This window comes from Choloepus didactylus, chromosome 3, assembly GCF_015220235.1.
Source record: "Choloepus didactylus isolate mChoDid1 chromosome 3, mChoDid1.pri, whole genome shotgun sequence".
In the NCBI taxonomy this organism is placed as follows: domain Eukaryota; kingdom Metazoa; phylum Chordata; class Mammalia; order Pilosa; family Megalonychidae; genus Choloepus; species Choloepus didactylus.
Genome location: NC_051309.1, coordinates 213204606 through 213220155, shown reverse-complemented (window position 1 = coordinate 213220155; position 15550 = coordinate 213204606). Strand labels below are relative to the sequence as shown.

General features: G+C 36.1%; 1 protein-coding gene across 1 annotated transcript in view; it reads right to left on the bottom strand.

The window, feature by feature from the left end:
- TNKS (tankyrase) overlaps positions 1 to 15550 on the bottom strand; it is a 254709-nt gene that overhangs the window by 186826 nt on the left and 52333 nt on the right. The window contains exon 2 of the mRNA XM_037831282.1: positions 14633 to 14857. Coding sequence (XP_037687210.1) covers positions 14633 to 14857 — 225 coding nt within the window. The remainder of the gene's footprint in view (positions 1 to 14632; positions 14858 to 15550) is intronic.

The window sequence follows — 15550 nt, the reverse complement described above, 5'->3', positions numbered from 1 at the left end:
CCCTTTTTTTTAACCCTTTTTTCTTTTTCTAAAACAATTACTATAAGAAGCCCAATACAGAAAGCTTCAAAGACTTGCAATTTGGGCAGGTCAAGTCAAGAGCAGAACTAAGAGAGCTCTGAGACAAAAGGCAATAATCCAGTGGCTGAGAAAATTCACTAAACACCACAACTTCCCAAGAAAAGGGGGGTGTCCGCTCACAGCCATCATCCTGGTGGACAGGAAACACTCCTGCCCATCGCCAGCCGCATAGCCCAGAGCTGCCCCAGACAACCCACTGTGACGGAAGTGCTTCAAATAACAGGCACACACCACAAAACTGGGCGTGGACATTAGCCTTCCCTGCAACCTCAGCTGATTGTCCCAGAGTTGGGAAGGTGGAGCAGTGTGAATTAACAAAGCCCCATTCAGCCATCATTTCAGCAGACTGGGAGCCTCCCTACACAGCCCAGCTGCCCAGAACTGCCCTGTCATAGTTCATAGCACAGTCATCCCTCAACAGAGAACCCGGGGTGCACAGCCTGGAAGAGGGGCCCACTTGCAAGTCTCAGGAGCCATATGCCAATACCAAGGACTTGTGGGTCACTGGCAGAGACAAACTGTGGCAGGACTGAACTGAAGGATTAGACTATTGCAGCAGCTTTAAAACTCTAGGATCACCAGGGAGATTTGATTGTTAGGGCCACCCCCTCTCCCTGACTGCCCAGAAACACGCCCCATATACAGGGCAGGCAACACCAACTACACACGCAAGCTTGGTACACCAATTGGACCCCACAAGACTCACTCCCCCACTCACCACAAAGGCTAAGCAGGGGAGAACTGGCTTGTGGAGAACAGGTGGCTCGTGGACGCCACCTGCTGGTTAGTTAGAGAAAGTCTACTCCACAAAGCTGTAGATCTGATAAATTAGAGATAAGGACTTCAATTGGTCTACAAATCCTAAAAGAACCCTACCAAGTTCAGCAAATGCCACGAGGCCAAAAACAACAGAAAATTATAAAGCATACGAAAAAAACAAACGATATGGATAACCCAAGCCCAAGCACCCCAATCAAAAGATCAGAAGAGACACAGCACCTAGAGCAGCTACTCAAAGAACTAAAGATGAACAATGAGACCATAGTACGGGAGACAAAGGAAATCAAGAAGACCCTAGAAGAGCATAAAGAAGACATTGCAAGACTAAATAAAAAAATGGATGATCTTATGGAAATTAAAGAAACTGTTGACCACATTAAAAAGATTCTGGACACTCATAGTACAAGACTAGAGGAAGTTGAACAACGAATCAGTGACCTGGAAGATGACAGAATGGAAAATGAAAGCATAAAAGAAAGAATGGGGAAAAAAATTGAAAAAATCAAAATGGACCTCAGGGATATGATAGCTAATATGAAACATCCAAATATAAGACTCATTGGTGTCCCAGAAGGGGAAGAAAAGGGTAAAGGTCTAGGAAGAGTATTCAAAGAAATTATTGGGGAAAACTTTCCAAATCTTCTAAACAACATAAATACACAAATCATAAATGCTCAGCGAACTCCAAATAGAATAAATCCAAATAAACCCACTCCGAGACATATACTGATCACACTGTCAAACACAGAAGAGAAGGAGCAAGTTCTGAAAGCAGCAAGAGAAAAGCAATTCACCACATACAAAGGAAACAGCATAAGACTAAGTAGTGACTACTCAGCAGCCACCATGGAGGCGAGAAGGCAGTGGCACGATATATTTAAAATTCTGAGTGAGAAAAATTTCCAGCCAAGAATACTTTATCCAGCAAAGCTCTCCTTCAAATTTGAGGGAGAGCTTAAATTTTTCACAGACAAACAAATGCTGAGAGAATTTGCTAACAAGAGACCTGCCTTACTGGAGATACTAAAGGGAGCCCTACAGACAGAGAAACAAAGAAAGGACAGAGAGACTTGGAGAAAGGTTCAGTACTAAAGAGATTCGGTATGGGTACAATAAAGGATATTAATAGACAGAGGGGAAAAATATGACAAACATAAACCAAAGGATAAGATGGCCGATTCAAGAAATGCCTTCACGGTTATAACGTTGAATGTAAACGGATTAAACTCCCCAATTAAAAGATATAGATTCGCAGAATGGATCCAAAAAAATGAACCACCAATATGTTGCATACAAGAGACTCATCTTAGACACAGGGACACAAAGAAACTGAAAGTGAAAGGATGGAAAAAAATATTTCATGCAAGCTACAGCCAAAAGAAAGCAGGTGTAGCAATATTAATCTCAGATAAAATAGACTTCAAATGCAGGGATGTTTTGAGAGACAAAGAAGGCCACTACATACTAATAAAAGGGGCAATTCAGCAAGAAGAAATAACAATCGTAAATGTCTATGCACCCAATCAAGGTGCCACAGAATACACGAGAGAAGCACTGGCAAAACTAAAGGAAGCAATTGATGTTTCCACACTAATTGTGGGAGACTTCAACACATCACTCTCTCCTATAGATAGATCAACCAGACAGAAGACCAATAAGGAAATTGAAAACCTAAACAATCTGATAAGTGAATTAGATTTAACAGACATATACAGGACATTACATCCCAAATCACCAGGATACACATACTTTTCTAGTGCTCACGGAACTTTCTCCAGAATAGATCATATGCTGGGACATAAAACAAGCCTCAATAAATTTAAAAAGATTGAAATTATTCAAAGCACATTCTCTGACCACAATGGAATACAATTAGAAGTCAATAACCATCAGAGACTTAGAAAATTCACAAATACCTGGAGGTTAAACAACACACTCCTAAACAATCAGTGGGTTAAAGAAGAAATAGCAAGAGAAATTGCTAAATATATAGAGACGAATGAAAATGAGAACACAACATACCAAAACCTATGGGATGCAGCAAAAGCAGTGCTAAGGGGGAAATTTATAGCACTAAACGCATATATTAAAAAGGAAGAAAGAGCCAAAATCAAAGAACTAATGGATCAACTGAAGAAGCTAGAAAATGAACAGCAAACCAATCCTAAACCAAGTACAAGAAAAGAAATAACAAGGATTAAAGCAGAAATAAATGACATAGAGAACAAAAAAACAATAGAGAGGATAAACATCACCAAAAGTTGGTTCTTTGAGAAGATCAACAAGATTGACAAGCCCCTAGCTAGACTGACAAAATCAAAAAGAGAGAAGACCCATATCAACAAAATAATGAATGAAAAAGGTGACATAACTGCAGATCCTGAAGAAATTAAAAAAATTATAAGAGGATACTATGAACACCTGTATGGCAACAAACTGGATAATGTAGAGGAAATGGACAATTTCCTGGAAACATATGAACAACCTAGACTGACCAGAGAAGAAATAGAAGACCTCAACCAACCCATCACAAGCAGAGAGATCCAATCAGTCATCAAAAATCTTCCCACAAATAAATGCCCAGGGCCAGATGGCTTCACAGGGGAATTCTACCAAACTTTCCAGAAAGAACTGACACCAATCTTACTCAAACTCTTTCAAAACATTGAAGAAAATGGAACACTACCTAACTCATTTTATGAAGCTAACATCAATCTAATGCCAAAACCAGGCAAAGATGCTACAAAAAAGGAAAACTACCGGCCAATCTCCCTAATGAATATAGATGCAAAAATCCTCAACAAAATACTTGCAAATCGAATCCAAAGACACATTAAAAAAATCATACACCATGACCAAGTGGGGTTTATTCCAGGCATGCAAGGATGGTTCAACATAAGAAAATCAATCAATGTATTACAGCACATTAACAAGTCAAAAGGGAAAAATCAATTGATCATCTCAATAGATGCTGAAAAAGCATTTGACAAAATCCAACATCCGTTTTTGATAAAAACACTTCAGAAGGTAGGAATTGAAGGAAACTTCCTCAGCATGATAAAGAGCATATATGAAAAACCCACAGCCAGCATAGTACTCAATGGTGAGAGACTGAAAGCCTTCCCTCTAAGATCAGGAACAAGACAAGGATGCCCGCTGTCACCACTGTTATTCAACATTGTGCTGGAAGTGCTAGCCAGGGCAATCTGGCAAGACAAAGAAATAAAAGGCATCCAAATTGGAAAAGAAGAAGTAAAACTGTCATTGTTTGCAGATGATATGATCTTATATCTGGAAAACCCTGAGAAATCGACGATACAGCTACTAGAGCTAATAAACAAATTTAGCAAAGTAGCGGGATACAAGATTAATGCACATAAGTCAGTAATGTTTCTATATGCTAGAAATGAACAAACTGAAGAGACACTCAAGAAAAAGATACCATTTTCAATAGCAACTAAAAAAATCAAGTACCTAGGAATAAACTTAACCGAAGATGTAAAAGACCTACACAAAGAAAACTACATAACTCTACTAAAAGAAATAGAAGGGGACCTTAAAAGATGGAAAAATATTCCATGTTCATGGATAGGAAGGCTAAATGTCATTAAGATATCAATTCTACCCAAACTCATCTACAGATTCAATGCAATCCCAATCAAAATTCCAACAACCTACTCTGCAGACTTGGAAAAGCTAGTAATCAAATTCATTTGGAAAGGGAAGATGCCTCGAATTGCTAAAGACACTCTAAAAAAGAAAAACAAAGTGGGAGGACTTACACTCCCTGACTTTGAAGCTTATTATAAAGCCACAGTTGCCAAAACAGCATGGTACTGGCACAAAGATAGACATATAGATCAATGGAATCGAATTGAGAATTCGGAGATAGACCCTCAGATCTATGGCCAACTGATCTTTGATAAGGCCCCCAAAGTCACTGAACTGAGTCATAATGGTCTTTTCAACAAATGGGGCTGGGAGAGTTGGATATCCATATCCAAAAGAATGAAAGAGGACCCCTACCTCACCCCCTACACAAAAATTAACTCAAAATGGACCAAAGATCTCAATATAAAAGAAAGTACCATAAAACTCCTAGAAGATAATGTAGGAAAACATCTTCAAGACCTTGTATTAGGTGGCCACTTCCTAGACTTTACACCCAAAGCACAAGCAACAAAACAGAAAATAGATAAATGGGAACTCCTCAAGCTTAGAAGTTTCTGCACCTCAAAGGAATTTCTCAAAAAGGTAAAGAGGCAGCCAACTCAATGGGAAAAAATTTTTGGAAACCATGTATCTGACAAAAGACTGATATCTTGCATATATAAAGAAATCCTACAACTCAATGACAATAGTACAGTCGGCCCAATTAAAAAATGGGCAAAAGATATGAAAAGACAGTTCTCTGAAGAGGAAATACAAATGGCCAAGAAACACATGAAAAAATGTTCAGGGGGATGTGAAAGGGGGATGTGAAAGGAAATGAAATAAGCTTCAGTGGCAGAGAGATCCCAAAACGAGCCGAGAGATCACTCTGGTGGGCACTCTTACGCACACTTTAGACAACCTTTTTTAGGTTCTAAAGAATTGGGGTAGCTGGTGGTGGATACCTGAAACTATTAAACTACAACCCAGAACCCATGAATCTCGAAGACAGTTGTATAAAAATGTAGCTTATGAGGGGTGACAGTGGGATTGGGAATGCCATAAGGACCAAACTCTACTTTGTCTAGTTTATGGATCGATGTGTAGAAAAGTAGGGGAAGCAAACAAACAGACAAAGGTACCTAGTGTTCTTTTTTACTTCAATTGCTCTTTTTCACTCTAATTATTATTCTTGTTATTTTTGTGTGTGTGCTAATGAAGGTGTCAGGGATTGATTTAGGTGATGAATGTACAACTATGTAATGGTACTGTAAACAATCGAAAGTACAATTTGTTTTGTATGACTGCGTGGTATGTGAATATATCTCAATAAAATGATGATTAAAAAAAAAAAAAAAAAACTAACATGACGATGAGAAAAGTACACTCTCTATTTAACTTACTAAATATTTTCTAATTTTGTGAATATTTTGTATTATTTAGCCTTTGAGTACTTAGTAAACAATATAAGCCAATAAAACCCAAAGGTGTTAAATGTATTTTTTGAGTCTGGTAGAATATCTGCTCATAAGAATTTAGGAGCTAAAAGAGTGACCTCACCTCCCACTCACACATTGAAAACATTTGTGTCCCTATAAGACAACCCACACAATCTTATTAATCACAACCTACTAATGGTGACCAACTCTACTGAAATCAATGGAGATGGAGAAAAGGTGCAATGGACTGATTTATGAGCTATAAATTCTTCTGAATTGATGAAGGGATGAAAAATATCCACATGCCTCCAAAGCACACAGAATCAGCAAAGACATGTTCTTTTGAAATTCTAAGACATCAGCAGACATTTTTCAGTGGGAAAAAAAAAAGTGTTTGATCATTTGAAGAAGAAAAATCATTAGTGTAACATCAGAATTCAAATCATCAATGAAAATAACCAAGAAAGAAAAATTAATTTTGAACTTACATGTCCTTGGGACAATAAAGAATGCCTATACTTGCCTATGGGAGATTTACCAAGACAACAATTTATCAATTACAAATTTCACTGCACTCATAAATCAAATGGCCTCATTCAATTCTGCCCATGCAGAAAAAAAATGACCCAAAAGGAATATTTATAACACAATTTTACAGTGAGAGTTTGGTTTTATATTCTAATGTTTCTAAAGGCATATCTTAGGGTTTTATTTAGTTATGTGACAAAGTTTATTATTTTTATGGTAGGAAATGGGTTTTCTGAAACAAAACCCCAATTTATAACTCTCACTCAAGAACCAATAAATGAAATACAACTCAAAGGGGAAGGTAAGCTCAGAAGGATAGAGCCAGAGTGGCCACCTGAATAGCCATTTAGCAACTATGTATTTTCCTCCAGGATTAACATTTAACGGTTATAGGTTTTATTCTTGCCAAGGAATTCCCCTACCCTTACTAAATTTTCTTTTCTCAAGCTAAAGTAAACTACAGAAAGTAAATATAAAGCTGTCAACAAACACTAACAAGACAAATCCTCATGCCAATAGTTTGTTGTGCATTTAATTCCCTATGACAATAATATCAATGATGTACTAAACATTGTCATCTTTTTCCCACTCCCATTAGCCTATTTCTTCTCACCCTATAAAAGCTTCCTCTTCTCATTCTAATTTGAAATGAGGCCATGGGACTTCAATATCACCTTTCCTTTGTTTTCATGGTCTCTAGATAAATTACAGACCAAACAACTCATTTGAGTTTGAATGACCTCAAAACACTACAAATAAGTGTTCCGATTTGCTAGAGTTGCCATTATGAAAAATACCAGAAATGGATTGGCTTTTATAAAAGGGATTTATTAGGTTACAAATTTATAGTTTTAAGGCCATAAAAGTGTCTAAACTAAGGCATCATCAAGAGGATACCTTCACTGAAGAAAGGCCAATGGCATCCGGAACACTTCTGTCAGCTGGGAAGGCACATGGCTGGCGTCTGCTTGTCCTTTACTCCTAAGTTCTGGTTTCCAAATGGCTTTCTCCAAAATGTCACTGGGCTTCTGTCTCTCTTAGCTTCTCTCTCTTAGCTTCAGTGTATCCTTGCTTGTTCCTCCAAGGGCATTTCTCTCTAAGCATCTGGGGATCCCCTCTTAGCTTCTCCTGGGCAAACTCTGGAATTCATTTCTTAGCTTAGCATCTCCAAACTTCTTTCTGGCTGCATCTCCAAGTGTCTGGGTCTTAGCTTCTCCCGAAGGAAAACCGTGGATAACATATCTTAGCTTCTCTCCAAAATGTCTCTCTCAGCTTTTCTCTCTCAGCTCTTGTGCATCTTTGCTTGTTCTCCCAGGGAGTTTCTCTTTAAGCATCTGGGAGTCCTCTCTTAGCTTCCCTGGGGCAAACTCGGGGCTTCATCTCTTAGCTTAGCATCTCCAAATGCCCTTCTGTCTGCGTCTCCCAGCATCTCCAAACATCTGGGCTGGTGTGGGCTCTCAGCTCTCTTATGGACTCCAGTGATCTATTCAAGACCCACCCTGAATGGGTGAGGTCACATCTCCATGGAAACAATCCAATCAAAATGTGTCACCCACTGTTGGGCAGGTCACATCTCCATGGAAACAACCTAATCAAAATGTCCCAAACATAATAAGTCTGCCTCTACAAGACGGCATTAAAGAACACAGTCTTTCCTGGGGTACATAACAGTTTAAACCAGCACAATCAGTAAACTTTTATAATAGCTACTTTACTCATTTCAGAAATAGAATTATCAGAAGTACAGATATTATAGATCTGTCCAAGGTAACCGTGATTTAGAGGCAGTCAAGAAGGAGATCTTGGGGCCTTAGTCTTCAGTTTTAACTATATATTTAATCATGCCTTATATCAGAGATAATAAAATTCCCACTTTTAAGTATGATAAACAATTTGTCAGGCTATATATCTTCAAACTTGTATTATATAGCATCTAATGACTATAAAAATTATAAAGAAAATGTTCAGTCTAAATAATTGTATAAGAACAAGGAATCTTCACACCTAATTTAATACAAAATTCCTTTTGTTTCAAAGTCTGTGTCAGTCATATAATTTAAATCTCAAAATACTTCAGGGAAACTAATAATTTAAGGACAAACACATGTCCACCACATATTTATTAATTTATCTTAATTATAATATTTTTAAAACTATAGACAAGTAACAAATTGCTGCTCTCCTAAGTGATTCAAACTTTTAAGCATTACCAAGAAAGCAATTTTAATTTTATTAAGAAACATTCTAACAGTCTTTGCAGAAGATGCTAAACCTAAATAAATTTAAAAAAACTGAAGACATTCTACAGTATATTAGTTTTCTATTGCTGCTGTAAGTACCACAAATTCAGCGACTTAGAGAAACAACAAAACAAATTTATTATCATAGAGTTCTCCAAGTCAGAAGTCTGGCCATCTCCACAGGTAACAATCAAGGTGTCTCCGTACTGATAGCTCTAGGGAAAATCCATGTCCTTCCCTTTTCCAGCTTTTGAAGGCCACCCACATTCCTTTGCTCATGGCCCCTTTCCTGAATCTTCAAAGCCATCAATGGCAGATTAAATTTCAACTAGCATTCCTCTGACTTTCTCTCTGCCTCCCTCTTCCACTCTTAAGTACACTTGTGATTATGTAGGGCCCACCAAGATAGTCTTGGATAATCTCCCCATTTCAAGGTCAGCTGACTAACAATCTTAAATACATCTGCAACCTACCTCCCCTTGAAAACAACAATCACTGGTTCTGGGAATTAAGACATGGATATCTTTGGAGAGCCATTATTTTGCCTACCACATACAGCATGTCATTTCTTATAAGCATAAAAAGTTTTAAAAGTACAAATATAACACATCATATTACATAATATGATGCCTTCTAACCTCGCATATTATCTCTATAAAACTCTAGCAAGGTAAAAAGAAATAGAAAAGTTCCATTATTTCCATTTGATAAATGAAGCAACTAAGGCAAGGATGGTACTCTGTCCCAGTCAAAGCCCTTGCTTATAGGAGATTTGAGAGTAGACTCCGGGTCCTCTGACTTCTATTTCATTGCTCTTTGCAATAGACCACAATGGCCTGAATTACTCTGATACTAGAACAAAGTCTTCCTATTGCTGGAAACTCCATACTGCTGATAACTCCTTTGTTCGTTTTTCTCAACCCACAATTTAATTACTCATTCAGTTGAGTTATTTGTCACTTAATTTCATACATACACACATAGGTACATACGTGTGTGTTTATATACCTAAATTATATATCCTGAAAACTATAATACTGTCTACTTTAACTTTTTTTTCTGAACCAAAATCTTATCGGGGTCGATTTATTACATTTGATTGAAAGAAATTGTTTGATTTAGTTGAATGATCTCAAGCTATGGCATACCCTTGACTTTTCTATGGGAAAGAAAGAGGAAGAACAGATAAAACATAATTTTATAAAAGGGAATCCCCAAATTGTAAATAATGAAAAAAAAATGGCAGAAATCCTATTACATATTAAATAATTAATTAAAAGTTCTCAATTGGGATGAGAAAAATGAGAATTACAGCTAACTGCTTTTGTTTAGTTTATTTAGATAGCCAATTTTATTGTAATTATAGAATTAAATGGTACTATCTTTACATAGTAGGTTTAATCTCTCCTAATAAGCCAAATTGTTCAAAGGTTGTTTATAAAAATACAATCAGTTCTATTTTTTTCTTGCATTTTCAGTAAATATAAAAGTATCTGAATCAATATCATGTAATACAGAAGAAAAATTATTTCTAATCATGCTATTTTATAATGAGCAGCTGTTTATTTTTGAGCATATGCTATACAAATATTGCACTAAGATGCTTTATTTGCATTATCTCATTTAATTCTCTTAACAATTTTATGAAGTACAGTTATTACGCCCATTTTCACACCTGAAGGACGTTACATAACTTCCTCAAGTACTCAGGTCTTTTTTACTCCAATCACAATGACATTACATCGTTGACCCTAGAAAACTAAGCTGTTTTTAAAAACTCCGAATTGTTAGATTTTAAGCATCAGTTTCAATTTTGGCTCCCAAGTAGGATACACACCAAAGATTTCCTTAGTCTCTGCATATAAGACAAACGAAGCCAAGAATTACTTGAAAGTATACAAAAGACAAAGAAAGTAAGTGGCAGGAGACTTGTTTCTCTAATATAATGTCCCTTGTTCTATTCAGCCTTTCTTATTTCCAAAAAGCTAAAGAACTGCTCTCTGGAGTGAATTCCAGTTTAATCTTTCTCTTCCAACGGTCTTTAGAAGCATCCCACTGTCTTCAAACTTGTAAATGAAAAGTCCTTTACCTGATTTCTTTTTTCCCTTGTAGGCAATTTATTCTTTCTACCTGGAAAATTTCTGTATATCTACCTTGATGTGTCTTTTTTCATCAATCAAGCATGGAACTCTGTGAGTCTCTTCAATCTAAAGAATGGGGTTTTTCTATCTATAGGAATTTTTTCCTATCATTTGTTTAATTATTAACAATCTCTTCCATAAGTTTCCCCACCCACCCATTTTGAATTTCTACTGCATGTAGGATTTTTAAATAATATGGACTTTCCTCAATTATTTTATGTTTTTCTTCATGATTTCCATGTCTTAACATTTTTGCTCTGTATTTGGAGATATTTCTCATGTGTGATCTTCCAGGCTACTAATGTGCCCTTTCTTTAATTTATATACTTTATTTTTACTTTGAAAAAAAAATTTTTTTTGGCCCAAGGAAGTCTCTTCCATATCCCACTTCAATTTCCTTAGGGGATTTTTTTTTTTTTTCAACTCAGGTGTTCATCTGACCCCTTTAGCAATTTTGAGTATGTATTCTGATTCTTCTACTCAATCTTCCTCTCCTTGGCTGAAATGGATTGTTATTTTTCATTCAATCATTGGGCTTCAGGTCTAGAGTTTAGGGCATTCCAAACAGGAAGAAACCCCCACATGTTAGAAGACCGTGCACTTCTACTATCATTCAGAGAATTTGCTACAGAAGCCAGCAAATTGGCTGAGGGACCTGGAAGAAGTCTCCAAACACAATATGATCTCCTCCCTGCCCCCTTGAGAATCAAGGGCATAAGGACTGATGAGAGTGTAGTATACATGTGAATAATGTAAAGGCAATGGGAATTATTTAGTTTCAAGAGATTTCTTTATCAGTTTAGAAACCCCATTCCGGAACTTCCAAAACTTAGTTAGCTACCTTCTCAAGATCTCTGTATCAGATATATTCATTTGCAAATAACAGAAACTAATTCTGGCTATCTTAAACTAAACTGACAGAAGGATAGAGGACTAGGCTTAGAAAACAAATAACCAAAAAAGCAGCAGGGCAAGTAGAAGGAACACAATTGCCTTTCAGTAAGAACACTGTGACTAGGGCCCTAACACTGCAGCAGAAAACTGCTTCTATAAATGATTCCTTAATATCTCTTTGTACTCAAAATTCAGCATTACAGAAGGGAGCTTCTGATGGACCAAGCCTAGGCTATCCCTGCCTGCCAAGGGGTACAAAGAAAGGAAGGTTTGACTCCACCAGCTTCTCTACTACTTTCCGTAATAACCACCCATAGTTGTAAATCTCCAAAAACAGAAAAGGAGTTGGATACTAGCTAGCCAAAAACAAAACAGAAAACAAGAAAAAAAAAAAATTTACAAATGTCCACTACAATATTTCCCGATTTCATTAAAGCTGTACCTACAATTTGCTTTAAAATGGAATTTCAAAGCATCAATACTTGAATACTCTCCAGTAACTTTTAATTCAGAAATAAAAATTCTGACTTTTATTCAGAAAAGAAAGCATCAGTTATTTCAATTTTTTGTAGACTTTGTATCTGGGGCAAGAGGGAAGTGGGGAGAAATTAGCTAAGTTCTAAAAGCAAGAAAATGTGTTACCTTGAAATAAATTAGATTTGTTATATGCAATATGAAAACTATGGCATCAACAGTAATTAAATCCATGACCTCTGTCTTAGGTAGTTGGTTTAATTATAAAAACATTTAAAGTCTGGTTTTTCTGTTTGTTTGCTTTGTTTAAAATAATCTCAGACAATATTTTATTCTTTTTGATGGCAGCTAAATAGCATCAATGAAAGAAACATATGGGTTAAAGACTTTTATATTGGCATTTTTTAAGAAATAACAATACAGGGCAAAGAGAAGAAACCAGGAAGTTTACATTGCATGGTAGTCATTTTTCAACTGAGATCTTAACAACAGCAATAGTAATTAATAATAACAATCAACATTTTTTTAATGTTTACCATGTACCAGGTACTCCATAAGCACTTTACGTGTATTATTGCACTAATCCTCCCTAGAATCCTGTGAAGTAGAGATAGCATTCCCATGTCACAGATAATGAAACTTGGGAGGTTAAATGGCCCCTGTGTCACAAACAGCTATTAACTGGTAGGGTCAGGATATGAGCCCAGAACATATGCTCTGCAGCACTCTGCCCAAATGCCTCCCTAAGCCATTGGTCATTTGGCTCGGCTTTACATTTATAAAATGTATTCCCTTTCTACCCCACATGTATAAAGACGTGATAATCTTAAGATAATCAGATCAGCATTTTCATCACCTAGGCAAAAACCTTTTAAAAATTAATTTTGTATACCAGTCTCTCAAAATCATCAGTCATCCCAAAGTGGAAATTTGCCTCACTAGAAACATTTCAGAATTCCTTGATTATACTAAAATTCAAAATGTCTGCTATATAAGTTAGAGGTTTCAGTGTACCTGAGAATAAGCCTACCAGATTCCTGAAAGCTAATTAAGTATACAGAAGGGGCTACAACCAATCTTGTTTCCTATAATAACTATGTTATATACTTTAATAGCAGTTGTATTCTCAATTACATTTTGATTAGCATTTCAAAGGTGCCCTTCATACCTTCTTTCAACTTTCATAATATACAAGATCTCAAACAGAAAAAAAGCACTATGTGCCAAAGCCTACTGAGGATTGGGTGCTTGGGGGGCTGCAGGGATCCATTCTTTAAAAGTCCTATGAAGTCCTATGTCTAGTCCTTTATGTTAACAGAACCTAGGTAAAAGAAATATTTTCATTATATACATTGGGGAGGGATTGGGAAGTGGAGAAAGAAAAGAATATTAATGTCGGTAAGATATTCAAAGTTCTGACAGAATGAAAAATTCAGAGAGGAAAAGGTAAGAAAATAAGCCTAAAAAGGATAATATTTTAATGAAGTAAAATAAAAACTGTATAAAATTCCATTTTACACTAATCATTGAGAAAAATTCAATGAATATGACAAGGTGAAGCAAGAAGGGGAGAAGGTAGGAAAGTTGAAAGTCTAAAACCTTGAGTATCAAGCAATAGATGCCATACTCAGGAGAAACTAAGCTTGTCCTCAAGAAGCTTATTTAACGTCAAGATTAAAAATTTTACACTAATAAAGCAAAATCTAAGATGAACGCAAAAGAGGACATATAAAACAGAAAGAAATGCTGACTTAACACCCTTTCATATAATCTACACATTTAAAATGGACTTGAAAAGTCCAATTTTGTTTGAAATTGCTTTTTTTTAAGGACATGGCACAAGTTGAAAATATTAAGCTTTGAACTGCTGTATTCAAACCACTTACTCAAAGCTTTCCAAAACTAATAAAATGCCTAGTGTTCAATCTTACCAAGGCAAAGAAAAAGACTTTGCCTTAATACTAGATGACTTTTCCTGAATTAACCTAAAGTATCCAAAGTACATCATCTAATTCAGTAAGAATGTGTACTTCATAACGGCTCTCATCTATGCTAGGATGGAAAATTTGCTGTCTTTTAAAACGACTGTAAATTAACTGAATTTGACAGTAGTAATCCATCAAAATTTAGTTCCACACCAGTTGGCATTTGACTTGCATATGGAGAATTAATGTTTTGAATCTTTTTATTAACCAACTTTAGATTACTATCTCTCTACTTCTCTTTTGATGGAAATGAATTGCTTCTAAAAATAAAGAAGCTTTAAACCCTTCGATATTTACTCCGAGAGAACACTATTTTCACTGCAATAAAAAACATTCAAGAATGACTGTAAAATATTTATTTATTTAAAGTTTTCTGTTAGGGTGACCTTACAATTTAGATATCATCAAATAATACTTACCAATACATACATCGATTTTCCCTTTAATAGCAGCTTCATGCAGAGGGGTATAGTTCCAGTTATCCCTGGCATTTGGATCAGCTCCTTGACACAGCAACAGGCTCACAACCTCAGCATGGCCAAAAGAACAGGCATTATGAAGCGGTATGAGACCTCCATCATCTCGGGCATGAACATTAGCACCCATCTGTAGTAAATGTTCGACAACATCCTTCCTTCCAAAACCTAAAAAGAAAGGGGAAAAATCATATACAGTAAATCGAATTTAAAAAAGAATAGTTAGAATTCCTTTAAAATATCAAGAAATATATAAACTGAAATGCTGTACTGTGTAGTAAAAAGGGTACAATAACAAAAACAAAAACAAAAACCCTACAGTAGGCTGCCATTCAAACTCACTCTCACAGAAATTAGAGAACTAAGAATGTACTTTAGTCTTTGTCTGGGGCAACTGTGCAAGAAATACATCAATGAGACCAAATTCCTGTCCAAGGCACTCACTTTCCGCTCATACTTTATAAGACAAAATTAAACGTACAAAACTCACCTCAATATTTTAAGAGACAAGGGTTATTTAAATATATTGACAATCAAATCTAAAATAAATCACATACTCAACATTACATTGCAGAAACTGAAGAGGAATGTATGAATACCAGAAATACGTAGTGACAGTTTGGTTAAAGGGGATTTTGAAGAGGAAGAATCAAAGATAAAGCCAAAATATCTACTCTTGCGATGTGTGGCCAAGCTAAATGAAATGGGTAGTTAAGTAGTTAAGAAGTGTAACATCTCAAGCTCACATTTATTGGGTTTGAGGAAAAAATATGACAAACATTTGGAAATAAAGAACCAGAACACTGGCAAGAAGCATCATAGTTTTTAGAAAGGAGGAAAGAAAAACCAGAAAGGATGTGA